This window comes from Bombus pyrosoma, linkage group LG16 (genome assembly GCF_014825855.1).
Source record: "Bombus pyrosoma isolate SC7728 linkage group LG16, ASM1482585v1, whole genome shotgun sequence".
Lineage (NCBI taxonomy): Eukaryota > Metazoa > Arthropoda > Insecta > Hymenoptera > Apidae > Bombus > Bombus pyrosoma.
This window is the reverse complement of record NC_057785.1, coordinates 5756532-5782781: the sequence shown is the minus strand read 5'-3', so window position 1 is coordinate 5782781 and position 26250 is coordinate 5756532. Positions and strand designations below refer to the sequence as shown.

General features: G+C 36.1%; 1 protein-coding gene across 3 annotated transcripts in view; it reads left to right on the top strand.

Moving 5' to 3' along the window:
• Positions 1–26250, top strand: part of LOC122576697 — a 75799-nt gene that overhangs the window by 4169 nt on the left and 45380 nt on the right. For all 3 annotated transcript variants that reach the window (XM_043747362.1, XM_043747361.1, XM_043747360.1), the window contains one exon: positions 16683–17474. In XM_043747362.1, the coding sequence (XP_043603297.1) occupies positions 17060–17474 (415 nt within the window). In that variant the 5' untranslated portion in view covers positions 16683–17059. The remainder of the gene's footprint in view (positions 1–16682; positions 17475–26250) is intronic.

Here is a 26250-nt window from a genome sequence, read left to right as displayed (position 1 = left end):
GAAATTTCTATGGTATGGAAAAACGTTGTTCTTGAAAAAATTAAATTTTACCATCGTACGGTCTAAGTACTCTGAGGCCTCAAAAAAAAAAAAAAAATAGCCACGCCGTGGGTCAAACGTAGTTTCCCTCGAACGTTAGCTGTCCCTCGAAATTGACGGAGAAGTTATGAGAAACTGGAATGCAAACTCGCGAAGAATGCAGCCAGCCGAGCGTAGCGATCACCTCAATCATCTCTCAATTAATCCAAACTATTAATGGTATTTAGGCTCGACAATTTCTCAGTATGCTTATTCCATTCTCGCATTGCTGAAAAACAATTATTAAAAATCATTGCTACAAACAAGCCGCTTATCTGGCAAATTAATTTGGCGAAGCGAAACATGGAGAAAGATATAGGTTATGTTGGGTTGGCAACTAAGTGATTGCGGGTTTTGTCATTAGGTGATATTGACAAAACCCGCAATCACTTAGTTGCCAATAACCCAATATTTCCATCGAAACGATTAAACAGAGATTTGTTTCGTCTACTAAAAATCTATAACGTGTATTCTACCTTTGATGATATACAGAGTGGCTGACCAAAGCATTGAAAAGCCCTTTGAAATAACGTTTTCAAAAAATTGCACCAAACGATGACAATTTTTTTTCGAGAGGCTGCAAGGATCGTTGACTAGATGAGGCGCAAACAAAATTCCGAAACAAATGCAATACCTGTCAGTCGCGAAGAGGAGAGTAAAGGTTACTTTTTCCAATTTTCCCATCCGGGTTTGTAGTGAAAATTTCATCGAAATCGGCTAACGTTGCTACGAGCTACAAACTGTTGAAAGCGATAAAAACCACGATTTTCTACGACTTTCGGCCCACAACCGTGACAAGTCCACGTTTTTGTCCATTTCTCCATGTTGCTTGTCTCTGTGTCAATCGATTTCCATGAGATTTTTAATATTTTTCTAGCTGACATAATTTTTGAAAATGTGTCGTTTCAATTTTCGAAACTCATTTTGCACGTCGCCTGAGATCGTAAAACAGACATTTAACCACTTCGACCTGTGTCGATTGACCAAGTTTCTACAACTTGGAAACCCGAGAAGAACCGAGTCGCCAGGTTTTCCTGTAACCCTGCGATATTCACTGTGTTTCCTTTTTCTTCTTGGGCGTTATACGCTCGATCAAAGTCGAGTTGCCGCGATTCCCATCGGTCGACACAGTCTCAGACTGTTTTCAAGTTGTGAAATCTAATTCCATTGGAAGTTGAAACTTTTTCCGCTTCTGCAGTTCTAGACAGGACGCAGCCACAGTGGTCTTTGTTCTTGACGATTCGATCGGTGTCTACCTCGGTTATTTGTCTATTCCCTCTGTACACTACTGTTCAAAAGTGTGTAGTCATTTGGTTCCCGTTGACACAAACATTGTTATTTCAACGTTACAAATGCAACGACTCGGGATCTCTTCCATTCCAGCGACTCGATAAAATTTACTTCTAAAATGGCTGGTTGTCATTAGGTGGCAATGACAAAACCCGCAATCACTTAGTTGCCAACCTAATAGTAATGCTAACTAATTTTAGATACTAATATGAATGAATTTGAAACAGACAATTTGTATTTCACACGATACGCACGAGTGGATTGCAGAAAAGATAGCGAGCACTGGTTCTGATCTCGGTTCGCCATTAATTGGTGTACCTTGACAACATTTATACAAATTGTAGAAATTGTGCACGTATTGTTGTTGTAAAGCGACCGAGGTGTCCACGTATTTATAAAGGACAGTGCACATCGAGCTCTATGCTCGGGACGCGTTTGTCTGCCTGTAGATTCTCCGCTAATAGAACAGGTGCTATTTATGGGCACACTCGTTCCGAAGCTCGCACAGTGTGTTTAACGTTGCCAGTTACAGCTGTCGTGTAAAATTCAGACGTCTCTTTAATCTTTCATCGATCGAAACCTTAAACACGAAGCTGGGTTAATAATAAATGTTACTCGTTGTTAATGTCAGTAACGCAAATATTTATCGGACAGGCTGTTTTTGAAAAAGACGCGAGATCTATGACGAGACTTTGTTCTGATTATACGCAATGTTAAGATTCTACGATCGGCTGATCTTTGTACAGAAAATAACGTTGGCGTGTGTGTCCCTTGTATTGAGAATGATCATGGTCAGTTATGTTTCTTTTCCATGGCAGTTTCTGCGTTTCTACGCTCACTTGGACATCAATTTGCAAGGATCGACATCATCCTCGTTCTTCCTCTTCAAAAATTCAATATATTTGGCAACCAACAAATTCAATATTGTTAATAAATTCTCAAATATTGGGTCCTCTTCGACCCAGCTATATCGTGCAACAACCATCCTCGTCATCATCCTCGACTTCTCCCCCGAAAATAGCAAAGATGCTGAATAATACATCTTCCAATCATCATCATCCTGAAATGTTGGGTACTGGGTGATCCAGTCATTGATATACGAAAATTAGGCTCATCGTCTTCAATTTGTTTCTGGAAAAGCTGGAGGATAAGCGACGGATATCTCGAAAATCCTCATTGCCTGTCTTCAGCAGCCTGTAAGAGGCAATCATCGAGCCTTTCTGAAGGAGCAGTAGCATCCACAGTGAGCATTTTGCTCTCCATTTGTGGGAACACGAATGGGCAGAAGAAAGCTACAGTCTTGGCAGGCAGCTAGTTGCGTAATAAACAGCATTTCGCTGAAGCGGTTATCGAATCGTCAGACCCCATTTCCATCCTCAGTTGGATCTTACCAATGATACATCCCGTCGAATGGCCTTTCTGTGTTTCGCTTTTCCCTTCTTTGCCCTGTTTTTTGCCCGCAGTATCGGCTTTCTCCATCTACAATGGCTTTCGGCCTCTTTCCCCTTGGTTCTTGCCGAAATTTCCAGGTTTTTCCTTGCCACAGGCAGATAGTGAAGGTCCGTGGAGCTTCACTGTAGCGAGAAACGATTGTGGACACGTGTAGGGATTCGCAGGATGCTCGAGACTATCGCGTTTGTACTCTGGAATTTATTGGTCGAAGATAATCCCAAGTTTGGCAACAGTTTCGTGTAAATGGAAATTTTTGCCGGCGATCTCAACCGATTCTCAGCGGTCCGTTGATGGTCCGAGATCGTTTCTTATACGTACAGCCATTCCAAGTTGTGGTGTAATTTACGTAGTCGAGGTATACTTATTTTTTCGACTTGCAAGCTCGTGAGGATTTACTGAAGAATGAAATGAAATTAACCCTCGTTTGTCAGAGTACCTCGGTGACTTGCTAGATATTCGCTCTTTCTCATCCCAGGTCCGCTAGCCAGGTCAGAGATGCCTGTTCAGAAAGTGTAGAAATTGTTGCAATTCATTTAGCAGACAATTGGATGAAGAAGAAATAGACGAAGATATATATGAAAGATAGCAACAGTATAGAAAAAGTGCTACACTATATTTGTTAAAACTATTACTGTTATACTGCAAAGTAAGAAACAATTGGCAATCAATAGCATACTGTGCTGAACACGACCTTGACTCTCTTATCTCTCTATGTATCTTCCAAAGTAGCGTTTCAGGTTCTCGAAATACGTAAATCCTAGCGTCTGATTAATTTTTACGATTTCACGATATCTCGCCATCGAGGAATATATATACTTTTTCCTCGAGATAATACGGTCGTATTTCAACCACCACATCTCGCTACAATTCCATCGGTAAACACGTGATTCCATTAATTTCGTTGACCAGATAAATCACGGCGCCTGGTCGGTTACGTAATTAAGAACGAATCCTGTTTCTGAGATTAATATCCAGATGAAATTTGATAGGATTATCTGCTTAATCGCGACCGAACACGCAACATCGAAAAGGTTTCGTTTGATCTTCGCAGTGTTTCGCGTGTGTCATGATTTATGGCTTCGAAATTACCAGTGTAATCCGCGAAAAAGCTTTTCAATTCTCGTCTCTGATCTCTGATCTTTCAACACTGAACTCGTTCCTTGCGTAGGAGCATTCTTTTTTCAACTAGTTTGTCGGTCGGACAAAAAATCCCTAGGAAAATCACTAGACACATTTGGGCAATTTATATACTGTACAGTGTTGCACTGTTACGTTGGAGTTACGAGCTTGGAAACGCTTTTAATTAAGTCACAAAATGGTTCGACAGGAAACAGGAAAAAGGAAAGCAATAAACTTTGAAAGCAACATGTTTCTAATTAAAGGGCTTTTTATTATTCCCGGTTGGAATTAGGTGAGAGTACGTCGAACGTAGGTTCTTGTCATAACCTATATTCTCGATTTTTCGATAACGTAATAAATTTCCACACCTATCGACTGTGATTAATAAAAACATGAATCTACTGTATTCGATGAATATTTATTCTTTTGAAGCAGGATTGTGCTCAAGCAGATTGGTAGCTTTATGAATGTAATTAAATAAATAGAAGCTAAGTGGACATTTATTTTATCGTACGAAGTACAATTCGTTGCGAAAGTTTACGTACATTTTAACTCTTTTTATCTGGAGAAACTAAAAATGCTTACATATTAAGCGTTCAACGCTTAAAAATTTTTGTATTTGAAAATTTTTTTGATTATAAAAGATCCAACTCGCGAGAGTCTTAGCACGAAATCACGAAACTTTTAATTTCGTCGATACCAGAGAAACATTTTAGGTCCATAAAATAATTAATATGATGTTAAATCTAACTTTTTACGATTTCATGAAAATACGACAAGAGCCTGAACGCTTTTATGAAATTGTACTTTGCACTTCTCTTTAATATATTTATATTTATATTTAGTAGAACAAATCGCGTTGCGTTTTAAAACATGCGTCTAAGCCCAACCAATATAAAATTCCATGCCAAAAATATAACCAGAAATAAACTGTTCGCAACGATATTTCAAATTTAACGGACACGCGTAAACTTCTGCAACTGGCTGTATCTGTTTACGCATACTTCGTACGTCTTTGCGTGTCCTATACATTTTGTACGTTTAAATTTTCCATAAATGCTCGAACATTCAGCTTGTCCATTTAGATTCCATTTAATTCGGCATTAAATTCGAAGATTGAAGTTGAAACATGAATATGTAAAATTGGCCGATATCGATGAAGTTTGAAACTGTACGAGCAGTAATTCGCGATTTGATTGTGTTTACGAAACGGCAAAAAATATTTCAGCCAATAAAGGATACCCAAATGGTGTAGATATCCGGCTCAATTTCCAGTTTTCGACCAGAGGAGCCAATTTTTATTTAACTTTCCGAGCCGGATCATTCGACGAGATATATAGTATTAATAAATCTGGGAACGTGCGCAAACAATGGCAAGCATGGAACGACGCGTGCAAAAGCAACTCCTGTAAATATACCGATAAATTAAAACCAAGCGAATAAGCCGGAACGATATTACTAGACGTCGGACGGAGGAGGTCGTACTGACCTTTTCATCGTTCACCCTGAATCTGTTCCAAATTTCAGCCATTTTGGCATTCGATGCTCACCGTTTCTCGGATTCTCTCGTAAAATCGACCGAATGGAACCGTGCAAATCACTCGCGAGTCCATAATAAAATTATTCCGCGATCCACGTTCGATCCCAATTGACGTGAACAGCCGCTCTCTGGAATTCTATTTCTAGGTTAGGATGACGCGCGATTAAAAGATACGAAACAATTGACAACATTTTTATCGTTCGAGCTGTTTATCTCTAAATTGGAGGTTATTGGAGATTTGGAGGTTAGGACACTGACACGTTATTCAATTAACAGAGGCAGGGTAGCTGCCAACGTACTCACTTTTGCAACTATTTATTTTTAAATCGCAGATTGTAGAATTTAGAAGGTGAATCATAAGGGATTTTAGAATCGGAGGAAAGGAACGCCCCTTTGCTAGATCAAAGATGATCATTTTAAGGTTAGGACTGATATTTTCTACACAGATCGGTACAATTAATCGATAAATTTCAAGTTTCCATTGAGACACGTGTGAATCGCGAATTTCACCAAACACTCGCTAACCAATTCGACTAAACATTTTCTAAAAATACATATAAAGTAAGAAGTAACGGAAGACACGGCATTTTTCGCGGTGAGAAACGAATAATCGACCGACAACTACAGCTGAAATTCCTTGGCACGTCTCAGAAAAGGCTGAAAAGGGGTTTCTTTACGAAGTTTCAATCCCTGTCCTACTTTTCTTGGATAGAATCCTTGAAAAGGATACTAAAGCATCTCTCTGATGGGGGGGGGGGGATTTTTCCTATGAAGAATTAACGAAATTTCTTGAAACGAGGGTATGAGATGAGGGTAAAACCACAGAAATAGCCGATTTGCGACCGTTTCACTTGCAAATTAGGATTAGCATTGTAAAGGAACGAATGCGAGTTAATGCTAGGCCTTCCAGTTCTGCCAACCGGAAAACTTCTAGGCGCTAGCTTTAGCTACTCTGTATAGCTTGACGAGCACGAAATTTTGAGGTCTGCTTGCGTCAGTGGCTGGACTACGCTTTGGTGCGATGCTTGACGAACTTAATAAAGCATGAAATTCGTTGACAAATGACAAACATCGGACGTGTATTTCCTCTACAGGGCTTTTTAATCTCAAGTTTTTGTCATTTATGGCTTTCCTTCCTTGCATTTTTGTTGCGGTCTTTTTTTCAAGGATATTCCTTTCATACTGAGTTTTAGAAAGTTTCACTTGGTTAATACACACGTATAGAGCAGTGCACCTGATGTTAACGGGATATTCTTTTCCTCCTAAAAAATATTCTTCTCCCATGGAAATTTGTAGAGTTTCGTTAGATCAGATCCACTTTGTTCGTATAAATAGGCAAATGCTGGTACGTTAGATGATCGTCTTATTAAAGGACCTTCGTTTTTCTCCAACTTGACAAATTTTGCCCTAGTAATAATACATTATAGTCGTAGGATGAATAATTAATCAAAATAAGTAAGTGGATGTTAGAGAGGCAACCAGTTTTCCACTAAAAACTTTCCTGTATCTTAGTCACTTCTTTTCACACTTGACAAATTTTTTCTTGTCAAGTAGTTAAGTTTCAAGTGAGTAATTAAGTTGAATAAAAATTCTTCTTAGAGGAACACCTTGGTAGAATGAATATTAATTTAATCATATTTAATTAGTAGGACCCTGACAATTATCTGTCGAAGGACTTGCTGCCTTCTTAATTTTCTTTTCAAACCTGAAAAATTGTTTCTCACGAAATGGCTGTACCTTTAAGATTCTCATAATAATAAAATGTTGGTACAATGAATAATTAGTTACTTCTTTAGACTCACTTTAAAATTTTCTATATTTCTATATTTCTTTACAATTATTCTCCGAAATTCATATAAATAAGTTCAACGAAATTTTGAAACATCCTGTAGGGATCAAACGGCTGAAACTTTTCTTAGCCAACAATTGCTTGGAAGAACTAATAGTCGGTGGTTTCTCGACTATTTTCTGGGAACAATTTCGACTTAGAATCGGAGATGGGATCGAGGGTGTATCTCGAGGGCGCTATCGAAATTTATGATGGCAGTAAACCTATTTTCTTTCAAACGAAATATTGATCCTAGTTTTTTTCTTCTTCTTTTAGGACAGACAATTGTTTCTCAATTGTTCCCGAAGAATCTACTACCATGAACTTTCCAGCCGATCCCTGTGTTTATCGATTTCGACGGTCATTATTTATAATGTCGAACCGTACCCCCTTTACGTGATGATACCGATCTCCAACAATGGCATAAAAATAGCAAATAAAAATACAGCCAAACTTGGATAGCTCGTGGAAGTAGTCGAACATTTTTAGAAACCTTTTATGAATATATTATACGTGTTGCAGGAAACATTTTGATGCTTCACTAACATTGTAGTAATATCACCTTGTCTCTGTATCAACTCATCCAAATCTAAAAATAAGAGTGACTTTTTAAAATTATAATTTGGTTCTCCTCGATTAAAAAAATTGTTGATAAAAATATACATCCAATAGATGGAAAACATCTATTTAATTTCAGGTTTAACGATGATTCTTTCCGTCGAACCAAAGATGGCCGAAAACGTAGTTGAATTGCTGCCAACATAGGACGTAGCACACCAAAAGGTTCTACATAATTTCAAGAATGTTTGATAGGATATAATTTGTTGCAAAGGACAGGTTTTCATCAAGCAGGCATAAAATCTTGAACGATGAGTTCACGTGGCCGACGAAGGCAAAAGAATCTTATCCTATGTGTCGCTTTTGGCACAGAAAGGTTGGCATTACACGCGGCAACGAGGCGACGAAGGTCGCCATTACAGGGCCGACTGCATGTGTAAAATTAACTTTGATCCTCAATAGCCTTGTTTTACCCTTCTGTCTTCTCCTAACTTATCATATTTTTAATAATGTTCAAACCTGTGTATCTTACCATATTTTTTGAGAAGGGACAAGAAAACGTAAGAGAGAAATATTTCAAATAAAAATATTACTTATAACATGAATTATTGAGGCTTAATATTTGTTTTTAGTAAAAAGGCGATCGATAATATTGTTTTAAAAGTATACCCAAGTTCGCATAAAATATTACAATATTTCGTACAATGTAATTTTCAGTGTTCTGTTTACTATCGTTTATTTCGTACTTCGATAAAATTATCGGCGTCCGCACGAGAAAATTAGCATTTCAAATTTCGAATCGATACAGGCCGTCCAACTTTTCACCTCAAAGACCGTCACCCTTGTTATCTGGCAATTCTTATCGATACACGAAACGATAAACGCTTGAAATGTTAGAATATTAGCTTTATATCATTTCATTTAATCTATTTTTATATCATTCAATCTATTTTTATATCATTTAATCTTTATCTGACATCATAGTTAACTTTATCTGACAATATAGTTAAAAATTTACTAAATAAACTCTTGCAAATATTGTAACTACGTGCATACGCTTATTAAACAAATGTCACTGTGGGAATTAATGATAATTCAATTTCATATGTTTTGTTAATTTAATTCAAGTGGTAGTTGATTAATTGTTATTGATTAAACTACAATGATTAATTGCCATTATGTAAATAGACAGCGGTGCACGTCAAACCCCATGTTTTATTAATCTACTCTAGCTGAATATAATTTTCTGATCAAAATTTCTAATGAAATTCTGTTAATCAAATTATACTTGTACATTTCAACTTGTCAGTTTCTGTTGGCCTGGTTCTATTAATCATGTTCTACAAGTTTGCTTTTACTCATGCAGTTATAATAGAGTTTCATTTCCAAAACCAGTCTTAGATTGTGTCCCATTGATTTACTTTTAATAACTGACCAGAGATATTCTCTATTTTCACTTAAATCATCTAAATTATCAGTAAATTATGTTCTTTTATAAAATGGTATTTCAATCTCATTGTACTATATTTCTATTCTTATCACTGCTCATTAACTTTTCTTACCCTATAAGACATGTAAAAAAAATATATAGCCATTATTATAGATGGATTCTTCACTTTTGGTTTTATAAGAGATGATATAAAAAGATATCATTAAAGTAAGAATTTATAATAGTTGAACTTGAAAATTTAAATGTAAATTTTAATTTAAAACCATGCCAACTTATCCCAAAGAATATTTCTTTCTTTGATATTTAAATATTCTAGAAGACACCATATAATACTTTCAAAGAATTTTGTTCCCTAAGAACTTCATATTAAATTTCATATTAACAAGTTCTACACTTTTAAACAATGAAAACATTTAAATATATTTTAAGAATCTTTATATTTAAATTAAAAGAATGAGATCTGTCTATCTTAAAAAAGACTAAACCCTTGTAGAAGGAAGACAACATGAAATTATGTATGTATATAGGTTAAACCTGCCACGCCATATCATTAGCATGATTAATTACTCTAATTAATTAGCCAAAAAAGCAACGAGCTAATATGAATGACTAAAATATAAAGACATTTCACATTTACATCTGCTTTAAAAAACCAAAGAAAATAACAAATTCAATGAATAAAAGTTTGCATAGATCACGCAAACGTGTCGAGAACGCACGAAAATTATCATTTCTAGAAAAAGTATTTTAGACTTACCGCAGCCTTCAATTCTCTGTTCGTACCACCATGCAAAATCACCACAGAAACACCTTTAGCTGATGAACAAGCAAATTTCGAGTAATCACGATTCTATATCGGTATATCGATGTACGTTAAACAGAGTTGTTAAACGGATCGAAAGCTCGTAGCCTTTGTGATGGCAAGTTTTTGTCACGTGACACGAACAAAGGATAATTCGGGTACTGAGCGGGAAGTTTAATTAGTTGAGGGAAGTCTAAAACCATTACACGTGTCGGTTTGGATCGGAAGTGGGATCGGTATCGGCTTTTTAATAGCATACTGTCGAGCTGTTGCTCAATTTGTTCCCTGTTTTGTGCCAACAACTTCCTGAGGCAGAGTTTAATAATATTCTGAATAATAAATAGATCTGGATTACCATTTAGCCGAAATTAATTGCAACGGTTGATAAATAGTTTTATAATGTATAAAAGTATAAAACAAGATTATTTGCATTTCCAACTTCTCTGTATAATTAATTATGTTCTGTGGAGTTTTATTAGCAATGGTAATTGCTGTGGAGGATTTCAGTGAAACATTTTTATCCGAATATCTTATAAGAATAATAAATTTTATTACTGCAACAAAAGATTGGAACGCATGTCTTTTTCATATTAACGATGTTGTTTTTTGATTGTAAACAAATTTTTGTAGATCATTTTTCTTGTATAGAATATAATTCGACAAACTGTGTTAGGTTATATAAATTGTCTAGATAATAATATAGCTAATAGATAGTGCATAATTTTTAATTATGTTCTACATGAAAAAAATCTCTGCAAACATTTATTTCATTCTATTATCTACATATTATTAATTTCATTTCTAAACTACATTTAAACATAAATAAATGATCCAAGAATAGTACATTATTAAAAATGAATAAAAGATTGATGTGATATTCAAACCCTCTTCATTTCATGGGATACTTCCAGATCAACCTTTCTTCCGCTGATGTAATTTGTAACAGAATCCCGCCATAGCTCGCATAATGGAAGTTCGATCGATATTCATCGATATTTACTGTCTCCGGTTATCGTTTTCGTTTCCTGTTCTACGTTGTCCCAGTTGTCAATGATTGAAATTAGAATTATGTCAGCGTGGAAAGATTCCCTTTGTCTAGGTCGACAAATTCCTATGAGGGAAAGATTTGATCTTATATTTTCGACCTCTTACCGCCAATTTCATAATTCGCACGGTTCGATCAAGACTGTTTTATTAGTTCTTTTGCTCTCTTCGTTCGGTTCGGATCGTCGCGTTAAATAAACGAGAACACGTTTAAAAAAAAGAGTGTTTCGTGATTCCTACAATCTGGTTCGCGAAATTAAATTCCGAGTGTATTGTGTTTTGGATTTCTATTGTGCAACAGGATTTTTATTCACTGCGCGGCACGATATTATTTTACGTTGAATGAAACAGAGGTTATGATCAAAAGGTTCGTAAAAATTTTCTAGTTTTCTATATTATTACGTTTCTACCCTTTTGCGACTGTTGTCATAATATCAAAATTGTAGTATAGTGTTGTTACAGTTGGTTAAAAATTAATTGTAATTAATTAACTGATCGAAAAGATTCTTTCCGATCTTCGCTTTTATAGAATTATTTTCTTGGACGAAAAATCTTTTCACTTTTCTATGAAAGTTATTTTACGTCTACTGAAAGTGATTTGTAATTTTTTGAATGAAAATCATTGCAATTAAGCATCTACCAATAACAGTATTTTATATGCAAATAAAATTCTAGGGGAATTTCTGGAACCATTGCTTCTCAAATATGTAAAATTCACAGAACCATGAATTTATCAGTGTTCTAAATTCTTGACATTCTAGAAATGACATTTTTGAAATCTTAGGGAAGTTTGTAGGAATTTATTTCCGCATACAGAATTTTTTTGAAAACATTTAAGTGGTAGAACATTATTTAGGGATTTTATTTAATATCTCTAGACTACTTATCACTTCCGTCTTAAATTGGTGACAGTCGACGGACGATAGTTGGTAACGCTTATCGGAGAAAGCAATTGGGGATTTCTGGACGCTAAAGCTGAGAATGAGGGAGGGGGGCAGCAGGATAAAAGCGCGGGATAATTGAGAGCGAGTGCTCCAATTATTCGGTCATCGAATAAAACGTCGGCTGGCTGCTTTTTAATTCGATATAGTAACGCGATTTCTGAAGTCTCGAGGCGCGTTAAAGTCCTGTCTGATTTCAACCGCGTATTGCATTGCCGGCTAGTGAATTACATTATATTTTTTCGAGCGGTCCTTGAAGTTTAACCATCTATGTATGTAGTATTAAAAAAGCTGAAAACTGAACCAGGTAAAGTATCAATAAATGGCCTCCGAGCATCATTCTGTAAATTGCTCAAAATTTTAATGAGAAAATTAACATTATCGTAGCATCCACGGGTCATTGCGAGAAAGTGAATTCTCAAGCAATCTTTGAAATTTAACTAGATGCAAATGGAAACTCTGGGTTGAATCAAGTTGTCTATCAAGAAAGGGTCTCCAGTTATTATTCTATGGACCCCTTATGATTCTTTAAAAAGAATCGTTTTTAACACAGCCTTCAAAGGAGAAGCATTATGAGAAAATAAATTTTTATTAAAATTGTACCGGATATAAGAGTGGGGTTACAGTGGAAACATACACACCAGAAGTTGTATTTGAATAAACCTTTTAAAATCTTAGGGAATAAAGGGAAATAGTGGAAGGAAGCCATCGTGAGACGGTAAAGTCAGCAATTAACAGGAAACGAGATGAATCCTTTGGCTCTATCATCGTAGCAAGAACGATTCTAGGAAGAAAAGCGACTACAAAGGAGAGGCAGGATGAAGGTATCACTGGTTTATCGAGTCTGAGAGCGTTTCTTTATAAAGGCGGTATAGAAAAATCACGAGACTCTGAAAGCCTGACCTGGCTGTATCTATTGGTATCAAAGACGAAGACGCAGAATCGTAATACTCGTCGCGAAAGAATTTATCATCCTCGAACAACGAGATTTCTAAGAAGATGGATCCTTTCTCAAGAGATCAAGGGTTAATAACCTTAGCAAACCTTATTATACTGGATGGATTCCATCAACAAATAAGAACAATTTTATGTCTTAATATAATTAAAGTGATTTTATACTTCGCCTCTAGATAAGAGAAAAGGCATTTTAATCTAATCTAACCTAACTTAATTTGGTTAATTTAGGTTAAGATCTAGCAAGTATTTCCTAACCTATTTGTCTTTCAATGCTGGCTTGTTATAGTAATTAGACTCGAATAAGTATTTTAATTAGTATCTTAATTTAGTAGGAAAAATAGTAATTTTTTGCGAGATCATAAGAATCAGTATCATTCTATTGTTTGCACACCTGTTATGCACACAGACTATACTTATAAAATAATTCTTAATAACGTGATTTTAACCTACAATAATGATTTTGAAGCAAATATAAATTTTAATATAAATATAAGTATAAATAGTAACGTGAATGTACTAATAATATCAAATAATATAACTTTGGTTTATTCTCCGTGCAAATTGAGAAGAAATATAAATATGTTAAAAACAATCTCCATATCCGTCAGAACTTATAATTACACGAATCGGATTCATGTAGATTCTCTCACACTCAGAGCTCCAAACAGGTCTAAAACCATTGAAAACCAGGAACAAAGAGAGCCTAGCTGTCGGAAACTCTCTTAGAAGTTCCCTCATCGAAGTCCATAATTTGTTCCGACTGAAAAGCGTGTTCGAGATGGGGCGTGTTAATTGCACAAAATAGCTTATCGCAATTTGCATAGCTCTCGGCGAAGAATGTCGTGGAAAAAGGAATAATCAGCGTTCACACTTACTCCAGGATTGGGTTCAATTACTTAAAAGGAGTCGAGCTTATCTGCTGGAATTTAATACGTGCAGCTTTTTCACCGCCCAGGAAAATAATCTTTTAAAGGGAATTAGCTCGACCATCTTAATCCAACGACAGTATTATTAATCCTCTGAGGTTCGAAGAACATCCGTAGGACGACCGATAAAAACTTTTCATCTGGAAATGGAATGTCGAAATCACTCAGTTAGGTTAGGTTAGGTTAGATCTCAGCAACAAGTATCTCGGTGTACTATACGGAAATGAGGAAAACCAGATACGGTGAGTGTGATCTAGGTGCACTGTACTGTTCAGTCTATGCGAAACATTTAAAGTTAAACGTGATTTATGTTATTTCTGTAAATAATCGAAGTAGTTGGTTATGTTAGGTCTGAATCTCTTTCCTTGAGTCAGGTTAGGTTTCAAGGAAAAATTACAGACGGCTAGAAATAAAATGCATATCGAAGAAACAAGAATGGAAAGTAACATAACTTTATCTATATATTTTACAAAAAAATTATTCAAATCTTCAAAAATGTAACATTGTAAATCTATAAAGGTTTTGTGAAAAATTGCAAATTGACCATATTCTGATAGTATAGAAAAGTAAGGAAACAAGTAAGAAAAACTGACATAATATCTCGTAAACTTATTTATTTATAGCCCTGGAGACGAATATATAAGAAAGTTCGAAATTCAGCGCGATTTATGGCGTTTCTGTGACTGCGCAGTCATGGGACAGATTATGTTAGTTACATAATCCACCAAAATAAAGAAGGAACATCAGAACGTTAGATTAATCGATAGATTCAACTTTTCTGTGGTGCTACGAATTTTTTATACAGACAGATGGACAAGTTTCCCTAGAGACTGTGCGTAAATGCTTTAATGGGAAATTTAATATTAGTCATATTTAATCACAGAGAAACGTCCTTACGTTTAGATTAGGTGGATGCACATGGAGATGGAAATATATTTTCGAAGGATAAGAAGAAAATTTTGTCTACCATTCACAAAAGATGTATTGTATTTTTATATCACGAAACTATGGTCATTGCACTGTGGAAAAGTGAAATATGGACAGAAGATGAAAATACGTGGTCGTGATATAAAAATGAAATTTTCCGACCGTAAATGGGTGGCGGTAGCCTTCGAACGAAGTCGAGTATGCAATTAAACGAGACTGCAATCTGAATGAATTCAACGTATTCCATCCTCCAGGAAAAGACACATTGAAATTAGATTTAAATCACCAGGGACCATTTACATCACGACGTCCGTGTCCCCTCGAGTTGAAATAAGAAGATGTGTCCCGTCTTTATTCAGACACACTGAATAAGTCGTTTACCTTGTAAACAGAGCGCTCCTCGTTCCGTGGAACAAACGGCTGAGCCTTAACAAAGTTAAAACGGGTGTTCGTTAATAATTCATGAACCGTTACCGCGTGGCGCAGCGATTACTTAAATAAATACTGAATTAGATCGCAGCCTGGAAAACGTCAATGAAAATATCGTCGAATGTTTAAAGAGGTTTTACATATTTTACGACCGAAAACAGGCTTTTAATCTGAGGAATCACGGTAAACTGAAACAATACATATAAAACAATAGAACATAGAAACAACATAGAAACTTGCATTGAGAATTGTACAAATAATGCTATAAAATCCGCTAAATGCTAATTTCTCCAAAATCCTATCTATGCTCTTTTAAAACCAAAGACAGCTAGATGGAAGATTGGAATAAGCAACATTAAAGCAAAGTACAGTGCAGCCATTAGCTGTACCAGGATTTAGAATGTTATATAGGGACACGGTATGACTAAGGAATGAGGTAGTCGAGCCAGTAATAGGCGACTCCAAATAGTTGACATTGTTTGAGTTGGGAGGGAAGGATTCTGACCTAGTAATGATTGTTAATCCAAATTTACTGGTGATGAACTATAACGTTCCATAAGTGGATTACTGCTATGTCCCTGCCAAATTAATTGACCAATTCTATTAACATTCATTGATATTACAGTATTAATTATGAAGCCAGTCATGTTGGTAGCAAACCACTCTTTTGTACTCTAGACCAGAAATGATCATCCATTTACAGGGTCTCTTTCATGAATCTTTAATACTTTGTCACAGTAAATACCCAACTCTGAAAATGTTCACTGTTATCATAAAAGCCTAAATATTCAGTTGATTACATTCTTTATGATATAAGTAAGACTATAATTCATCTGTGAAAAAATGAGAAAACTGACTGACCCCATACCCAGTCTCTTATATATACAATATACCAACTACTGTGATATAGGATTATTCACATTCAGATCTCCCATACAGTCAACACACAAATTATCACAGTAATACACGGTAGAAGAACAGTACCACCAATTCCATTAGAATGCAAATTTCCAGAGCTGGCATTATTTTCCATCTCATATAGAGCCTAGTCTTCATCATATCTGCAATGATTGGTGCACACATTAGGTGCAACTACAAATTAGACTTCAAGGTATTCACAAAGCTTCCAATCCTCCCCATTCAAAGTCAGAAATTACTTTCCACTTTCAATATTACGAGCATAAACACCAAGTACATCTTCAAATAGGGGCCCAAAATATTTTCAGAGTTTCCAACCAACCACTTCAAGCAAAGAATCACCTCCCATCCTCAGTATGGTCACTGCGTAGATCACATCGCAGTCTCTTGAAACCCATTAACGAGTTGTCTTCTTTGCTACAGACCAACAACCAAGATCTACCGATGGCCATCTAGCAGCCGAATCTCCAGCGCACCACACTCTCATAAATACGCGTTGAAGCACCGATTCACCAGGTTGGAGGGAAACTGCTGCCACGTCGTCACGAAGCTGCAAAGAAACGTAACGGCCGTAGAGACATCGAGGGTGGCTCGCGTGCCAAGAAGATGCGACTGTTCGCGTGGCCTGGCAGCGTGACTCGCGGCGGACTCATAAACGATGAATTGGCGGGCAGCGATGTTGGCTCAGCCGAGAAACGCGGCAGCAGCAGGAGCAGCAGCGGAGGAGGCAGCAGCCACGGCAGCCAGCGAACCGGCAGATTGGACGCGCGATCGGGCGAACGGCACACCATCGGCTGGGCATGTACGTCATCTACCCGGCAGACGAGCTGTTGCGTATCTATGAGAACCCAGACCGTGATCCTAGTCCAGTGTTGACCGGAGATCGTCGGCCGAGTTGTCAGGTGACCGTGGTCGCTGTTAACAAGAGAAACGACCGCTCACTAGCACAAAGTTGGCTGGATAGCTCGAAGAAGTGGAAGGAAAGGAGAAAGGAACGAGGACAGACACGTAGAAGAAAAGCGAGCCGTAACGAGGCTCCACGTAGCCACGAGGTCGCGAAGGGTACTCGTCGCGAACAACACGCCAGGACTATGCAAAACAGTCGCGTTGGCGCCGGCGAGGATGCCGCCAATCCTTTCAAGGATCTCACACAACCGGGGCTCAGCGAGCCGCTCAAGCAGCACAATGCCGCCGCGCTCAAGCTCGTGCAGACCGGTGAGTGCTTTAGTTCTATCGCCAGTTTCTTCGCGTTTTTCTTCTTTTATGGGGTTTTAATGGGATCTTACGGAATTATGGCTCGTGGCTATTTGAGGACGCGAATACTGGAGAGTTGGGGTAGATTGACTGTGAATTTATACGCTCAATTATGTAATTTTATGGGTTAGATTATATTACCTATAGAGCCTACAGTGGTTTACGCGATGCTTTATAGGTTAGGAAATTTAAAAAAATTTGAAGGCGGGATTCGCGTATATTCTCTGTGAAAACAGAATAAAAAGTTTATTCAGCCTGGTTAATAGCTCAGCCTAGGATTTCCATTAGTAAGACGAAGTGCTAAAAAGGTAGTAAAAAATTTTTAAAGTGTAACATTATAGTTGCGAATTATATAGTTAGAATATATACCTAGGATCATCTAGGATTGGATAAATTACATTTATGTTAGAGATAATTCTGTTTAAAATTCTTTAATTTTACCATAACTCTAATATAATCCTATTCAGTTCCAATATAACATAATTTCGAATTTTTACTGGCTAAGCATAATCATTTTTCCGCAATTCTCGTGTGGAACTTGGTTATTTTCTCTGATCGCTACGTGATAAGAATACAAAAGAGGTAGATTGCGTATCGTGAATTATTAATATCGAAGAAAATGTATTCGTCGGTATATATATGCATTCGAACTTGCTTCAAGGCCAGCATCAGTACATTAGTATATTGTATAAGTATGATAGCCAATAATGAATAATATTACTTACGACCCTGATCTTAATTTCTTCCTAACCTCAATTCGTTCTGACGCCAAATTTGCAATTATTACTTTTGATCTTTCGTACGACTTTATTGCAACGAAGTAAATGTAGAGAGGTTAATTAAAGTTTCGGAAGTTAATTAGACCTAATAAAATTATATCTAATATGTTTACAATAGATTACAAATGGAAATGATGGATTATGTATTCAGCTACTGCAGACGCGCACTATGCAAGAATGCGCTTTCTTCCTGAACTATTCTGTTGTTTCGTAATTTAGAATATTAGGTTCCGTAGTCGAGCTCGTGACACGAAATACTTCTCAGCGATATTCACAGAAGTAAGTTACCTGTACCGCAATATTTCCTAACGTGAACATGTATTCATAATTTTGCTACACGGTACTTAACCTCAAAGAGAAATATCAAAGTCTTTTTCGTTTTAAGGTTGGAAAGTAGCTGCTTTATAAATTTGAAAATATTGATTCGGATTTTAATATAGTCTCTGTCCGTAATTATTTATGCTACAGATAGCACCATTGTTGTAAGCCAAAGTTGTATGAAAAGATAATAATAGTAACTTTTATTTACGTTTGATAATTTATTCTAGGCGAAATTCTCCTAAAGTTTGCCTGGATAAAATTTCAATTAGTCCTAGTTGCTTTAGTCAAGCTTATAAATAAAATTCTTTCATAGAATTCTCCAGGGTACAAATCCAACCGCCCTAGTTACTTTAATCAAACTCAATTAGTAAACATATTACTAAAACAAAATAACTGCGTTTAGCAAATTGTCTCTACTAAGTAACAAACTTAACCCTCTCCTTGTGTTATAAAACTGTCATATAAGCATTCCATTATCTTGTTATTCAAACGTGAGTAACATGATTACACGTGCCACGATCAAAGGTCCCCCATATACTCATGTACACAGCTTTCCGTGTTCGAAGCTATTTTCCTTCGTATTTAGTAGTATAACAGAGTTGTACGTTTAGGACTTGACATCGTTCGTTATGGCATAGTCGTGCTAGGGAGTAATGCACCATAGAGCCCATGATACGTATCTAGATTTCATGCTTAGGGATCGTAAGTCACCTTAGAGTTGTCCTAAACAGGTCTTTTCGGAGGTGGATTGCCTGTACAAAATGAGGGAGGGCTAATCTCCAAGCATAAACTTATAATTTTAGCTAACTCCCTAGATTTATGACCAATTTACCAAATCTTTTCGTGCTTTCGTAATTTCTTTCCAGCATTCTTCCTTTTCCCTAGACTCGAGGCAAATATAAGCTTGACTAATTCCCTATCAAATCCTGATTCATGACCTACCAAATCTTTTTCCGATTTTTCAATTTCCTCGGTATTACTTTTTGGAATAAATTAAATATGATTAATTTACAATCGATAATTTGCTTGATCGTTATTTCATTCCCAAAATGCTTTCAATCATTATACACAGAATATGTTTTGTGCGTTCAGTGTTGCCAAAATTGTGGCATGATCGACGACAGCCATTTTAACTACCGCTAGAAATATAAGATTCTGCGATATCAACGAGATAGACGGAAATCTTAACCGGAAAGGCAGACATTTTGGCACAGGTTCCCCTAAACTATTCTCCCCGTTTATCCAGACCATCCCTATATAGTGATATCCAACTTTTTTCATTGGTCTTGTCGCCTGTAACTTACGGCAACGCTGTAAACGATAAATACACGGGAAAACGAGCGCTAGAATGAAGCAAAGGAATTTCATGGAAAATTCGTTGGCATGGAAACTGTCGTCATCGTGGCGTCTCCGAGATCAGAGTTCGTTGAATTGGTGTCTTTCCAGCAAAGCTGGATAAAGCAGACATGAAATATGGAACACGCGAAAGATATTCTGAACTCAACAAAAATTGAATATTTCATAAATCCAACTCCCTAGTTTGATAGTAATAGGTTATAACCTAACTTATAAAGTGTACAATTCTCTCTACTAATATATTTATAGGTTATATGTAATATGATTTTACGTAAAATATTTTGCTATATTTTAATGCAATTACAAGTATACAGAGAAATAATTAGAAATACAAAAAAGGTTTCGTGTTTGTAATTATTTTGCATAAATAACAAATTATAGAATTATTTCTTCTATATCTACAATTACAATAAAAGGAAGTATTCTATGTAAAACATGGATTTTATTGTATAGGACAGCAAAAAAAAAAAATGATGGAAAAAGATTATGGAATGAAAGGATTTCCAAATTTTGCAGGTTAGATTACAATCTATAAATGTGGAATTAACACAAAGGTCTGGGTTTATCAGATTTCCATGATTATATTAAAATAACGATTACATTAGATCAAACTATAATCATATTAAAGCGTAGAACCTATTTTACGTAAAAAAAGCAGATTCTATCCATCATCCATAATTCAAAAACTGGAATAATTTCCCGAGCTCTGACAATGTTTTCCGGGAATGTTCGGCTTTCTCTCTCAATTTTTCACCAGACCCAGACACGGAGCACGCTTCACAAAGGAAAAATCACGAAATTTCGACAGAAAAGGGTTTCCCTTTGCTCCAGCTCGGTTCCTCGGTTCCCGCCGAGAGAAAAAGTACAAATGGAACTGCTGTGGAGTGAGCAGAGAGCGAGATGGAGAGAACCAAAAAAAAAAAAAACAAAAAAAATGAATTTCGGAGGCATACAGGGTCGAACTGAGGAAGCGTGTGCCGCATAAAAATAACTCGACACGATGACATAATTGTAAGTTATTGCTACCATAAAACGACGTACACGTGCTTCGTGAAACGACACGCTGAATGGGTTGGTGAGTCCCCCCATTTATAATTGACCTGTCACTGTTACGGCGAACGATGCTGTTCTTCGTCTCTCTTTCGCGTCTTTTTCTAACATGTGGGTGGCACGTGATGGATACAAGCAATCAGGATCGTCTGATCTCCGTCTGGTCCAGCCTGGGAAGCTTATTAACGAAATTTGTGAACACACGCCATCAAGTTACTGCTCAACCATATTATAAAAAGTGACATCTACCGTTCTCTTCGCAAATGTTAGGTTAAGTAACTGTGTCAAAAGCACTTTTATAAAATGAAAGAAGAATTAAACGGATAAAAAGCCTTGGGAAAAGGTTAAGGTGATTAAAAAGAAAATAAGAGTAGATAAAATGAAAATGCAGTACTGGGATTAGTCAAGAAAATGAAAATGCATAGAAAGACAAAAAAAGAGATTTTTTTTTAAATTGAAATTGAAGCAAATTGAATGGAGAGAAAATATTGATTCTAATTTAGGGAATTAAATTAAATGGAAGGAGAATGTAACTGGATATAACCTAGATGATCTAAAATTAACATAAGAATTAAGTATACGTGTAACGATATTGAAAACCAACCGTGTCTAATTGCTAAGTCAATTGTAAGTATCAGCCTTTCTACGAAATCAGCTAATTTAAAATTATTTGATTCTATTGAAAGCGAACCTAACCTAATCCGATGGAATATCAATAAAAGAAAAGAACCAATTGTCAGTGGCAATTAACCTAATCTTGATCGTCTGAACGCTACAAAACTTAACTACGTTAATAACAATCTTAAAAAGCAAGCAGAGTCAATTGCAAGCCAAGAAATCGATTCTAACCTGCGGAATTCGATTAAATTAAAAATGAACCTAACTTAACCTCGCCTACGTATACGTAACTCGTCATGCAAAATAAATTATACTATGCATTTCACAAATATCAGGTCCAACAACAGCGTGAGGAACGTTTACACTGTCGTGAGATAATAAAAAGCCAAGTTCCCAAGAGTGGAAGCGCGCGCGTTGAACGAGGAAGCGAAGAATTCATTATTCATGGAGGCAGGTCAAGCAAGCAATTCCAAGTGGACGGCCATCGAACTGGCCTCCAACAAAAATGCAACAAAACTGGATTTTTTCACCCTCTTCGCTCGTGGATAGCATTAGAGGGTGCGAATTTTACCCGATTCGTTGGTGGCGCACTTTTTCACGGTTAGCTTGTTACCTTTGGGGCCAATCACGCCGGCACGAGGCGAAGATTAATTATATCGAGCCAAAGCCAGGGGTTGTCGCTTCTATTAGGAAGTCCTCCTGTCATCGGTCTCTGTCACGCGCGATTTTATCGCGCTCCAGCCTCGAAAACTACGCTCACAGGCCGTACGATCTGATTAACCTTTGTCCACGCGATGCCGACCATCTAGCTGATCCAGTGAGGGGATAATAAATTTGTCAACTTTTTAAAACTCCATTTGGAGAGAAGAAAAGATCCTTTGATAAATAGTTTTTCATTTTGGGATGATGAATCTTTAAAAATATTATATTTTCTTGTCTTTAGAAGAAATTTGGAATTGTTAAGGTTAGATGTCACTGTATAGTTATAGGTTACTACAAAGTTTAGATTCAGTTGAGATTAAGTTACTTAGTTTGTAATGAGAAGTTGGAAAACAATACATTCTCATGAATCTTTCTTGTCTTTGGAGGAAAATTCAAGTATTAACATTTAGTTAGTACTGCTGAATGAGGTCGTTCTACAAAACGTGGATTACATTGAGGTTAGATTTTCTAATGTGAGATGGTAAATTTAAAAATCATTTCATGATTTTTTCCTTTTCTTTTTTTGGTTTGATTGTCTTTTTAAGATCTTAGATTTTCTAACAATTAGAACATTAAGATTTATTTGGTTTTGTCATAGTTATACGTTATTACAATTTTAATTAGGTTTAGGTTAGGTTCTGATGAAATTACAAGAAATAAATTCGCACGAACTTATCGTTTGAAGATTTATTAAAAAGTTCTGGCAATGAAATACGAAAAGAACCATATTCTTGTTTCCAATATCGTGCGAGCTTACGCTATTCTTCTTTTATATCCCAGAAGCTCTGAAAGAAAAAATCGTAAACTGATATAAAGAGTTGATGATTGATTCTTCCTTCGGATGAAGTGGGACGAAATCAAATCAAACTTTGCAGAGTAATAAATCCAGTTTACTTCGCCCTGTCGATTTTTTATTGACATACAAGCATTTTGAAACAACAAGGTGTATTTTAACAATAATAACATCCATTATCAATTTGTCGTTATCTTGTGTCGTGAAAATAACAAGTTTATTTCCATTCCAATTCTTCTTTAATTTCATTCCCACTTTTCAATAAAGCTATATATTAAATACCTAACTTTTTGAATTTAACTTTTTTCTGATGAAGTTTAGTAGGAACCACCCTATATTTAAATAATTGTATTCATATTCATAAAAAATACATATATATATAGATTTGTTACAGAGATTTATTAAAAATTGGCAAAAAGATTTACTAAATGATTAGTTAAAGATTTATTTTTGCAAATGTTTCTGCAGCTGTTCGAATACTTTCGCGAGCCTGTGTGTATAACCTCTCAGTTATTATACAGGTTATCTGGCACGTTTAGTACAGGTTAGTTTACATGTGGTACATCGTATCTTTTATTGCAATCAAACGGAATGAACTTTTTATTATAGCATTATATGTATTTTTATGCGTATCCTTCCGTGTCTTTTAAAACCGTGGCTGCAAAACAGTAACAATAATTATCCGCGATATAAACGACGTGTCACGATGTTCTGCTGACACAAATGTCGCGTCACGCGACCGACAGTCCACTTTCCTCGAGTAGTCGCTGTTATCGCGCTGGTTTTTTTCCTACTCTCTTTCTCTTCCTTCTCGGCGTGCGGGTTCGCTTCGTTTTGTAACGATCTTTTTTTTTCTTGCTCGATGATGCAAGTAGGGCTGTTAGTTGATTGGCTGCGCCCGGAACAATTGGCATTTCGTAAATTGAGATCATCCGACACGTCGAACAAAGAAATACGCAAATAATAGTGGAAACATTAAAAATTGCACTTTCTCTGGAAAACAAAAATTGAAAAAAGAATTTTGTTAAATTTATTATAATTGCTTCCTGCAATGAGTATTGTAAAAAATGTTGGTATAATTTTTTTCTTTTTTTTTTTGATATATTTCGAATCATCAGAAATTATTTGCATTTCAAATATAAAATATAACTGGTTTTATTTTATTATTGATATATACAGAAATATCGAACGTAGTATTATTACACAGATAATATCTAATTTAAATATAAAAACATTTTAATTTTGTAAAGTAAAATGTACTTCAAAATACCAAATGTATCGTAAAAATATTTGTTGCCAATGTAGTCCAATCTAAATAGATACACAAATAATGTAAAAAGTCAAACATTGGAAAATTATGCCGGAAGCATCAAAACGTTTCTGTTAGACAATAAATTAGCTGTCTGTGCCACTCGTCGTAAATGTAGCAATAAACGCATCAAAGTGAAATTGTAGAATTGCATCGTAAATAATTCTTTTGAATGTAAATATGCAAGTACAGATTCTTCGTGAGATTTGCTCGTGCATGTAATAAGTACAGTATACAATGTTATTTAATTATCTCATTCTTGTCTGTTTAATTGACGCTTTATTGATTTCTGCCGGTTTCGTGGTAGAAATAAAATCAAATCTTCACATAAAAAGATTTTTTTTGGACATGATTTAATATAAATAATTATTTAGCAAATACGAAAAGGAACAAGATAAAAAAACTTATGAAAAAAGTGGAAGATCCCAAGGAGCGTGAATTTCCATATAAAAACTGTTCTTTGCAGATATAAGTCTATAATTATCTAGTGGACAAAAGCTGGCATTTAAATTTTTATAAAAACGATAAATAGGAAAATGACGTGACTCTTGTGTTGCACAAAAACTGGCAATTTGATACATTAACGAATGAAAACTTGTTTTGCACGTTTTACGATACGCCTTTATAATTCCATCGCGAAATTTGTTAAAAGCATTTTAATGTTTCTCCTAAAGGCAGCTTAAAGAATAAAACGATTAACATTTGACAGGATGATTAAAGAAAAGCATAGCATAGTACCTGTTTTAGAAAATTACTTTCTCACACTTATCAGTACTTAATTTACGCTTATAGTAATATTTTTCAAGCCATGATTTCCATACACCGAGTGGACCAAAAGTTTCTAAATAATGCCATTATATTTAACAATGTAGCAAAATGATGAAAAACGAAGTAAGATCTATATTTAATTCTATATGTTTTTAAACACTTGGACTTATCATAAAAAAATAAAAAGAGTCATTTGTATCATAAGTATCATAATATTTTTTCTATCATACAATTTAAGCGAATATCATACTTATAATTTACTGTAGAAATTTAAATCACAATTACAAATAACCGAAAAAGGTATAAACGTCGCTGCAGATGCCTATTTGCGAAATTGCCCTGAAAATCCGCAAACGCTTGGCAACGTTCCACTTCCTTTTGTATATTTTACTCTGTAAAAGCATATCCTAACTTTCGACCCATCTGCATCTCAAGAATGAACATCGTACCATCCCAATCTCATCGCCAACATACATGGGACTTACCATCCCATCAGCCATAAACGTTTGTACGGGGAAAACCCGATGATGGCGCGACGATCGCGGTGGACATCGAATATGGAGCACACAGAGGGCAGACTGGTCTCAATAGGTATGAAATTGAATGATTACAAACCACATCGAACGATCGTCCATCAGGAATCCAATTTTACCTCTCGAATCCGTTGTGGCGAAATGTGTCGAGATTCGTCAACCGAATCACCCTTTGAACGAATCGTAGCCGGTAATCGAATTTCGGACCGACATGACCGATTTCGTCGGTTCACTTAGGAGAAAGCGGAAATGAAGCGAGCAGATGTCGTTTTTCCGCGAGGACAGGGCACTAGTGATGGTAGTTGGTTTATCTGGTGACTTCCTCGTGGAAACGAATTCTCCTCGGAGTATTTCGCAAGATTACATCCAAGACCTCGTTACCGTGGTATAAATAGAGCCTTCCTGCTGGCGTGGATTCAGTTTAACAGCCGCGTAGAGTGGCGGCCGCGACGGGTCCAAACAATCTTCGGTCTGTCACGTGTGCTGACCTGGATGCTTATTCAGATCA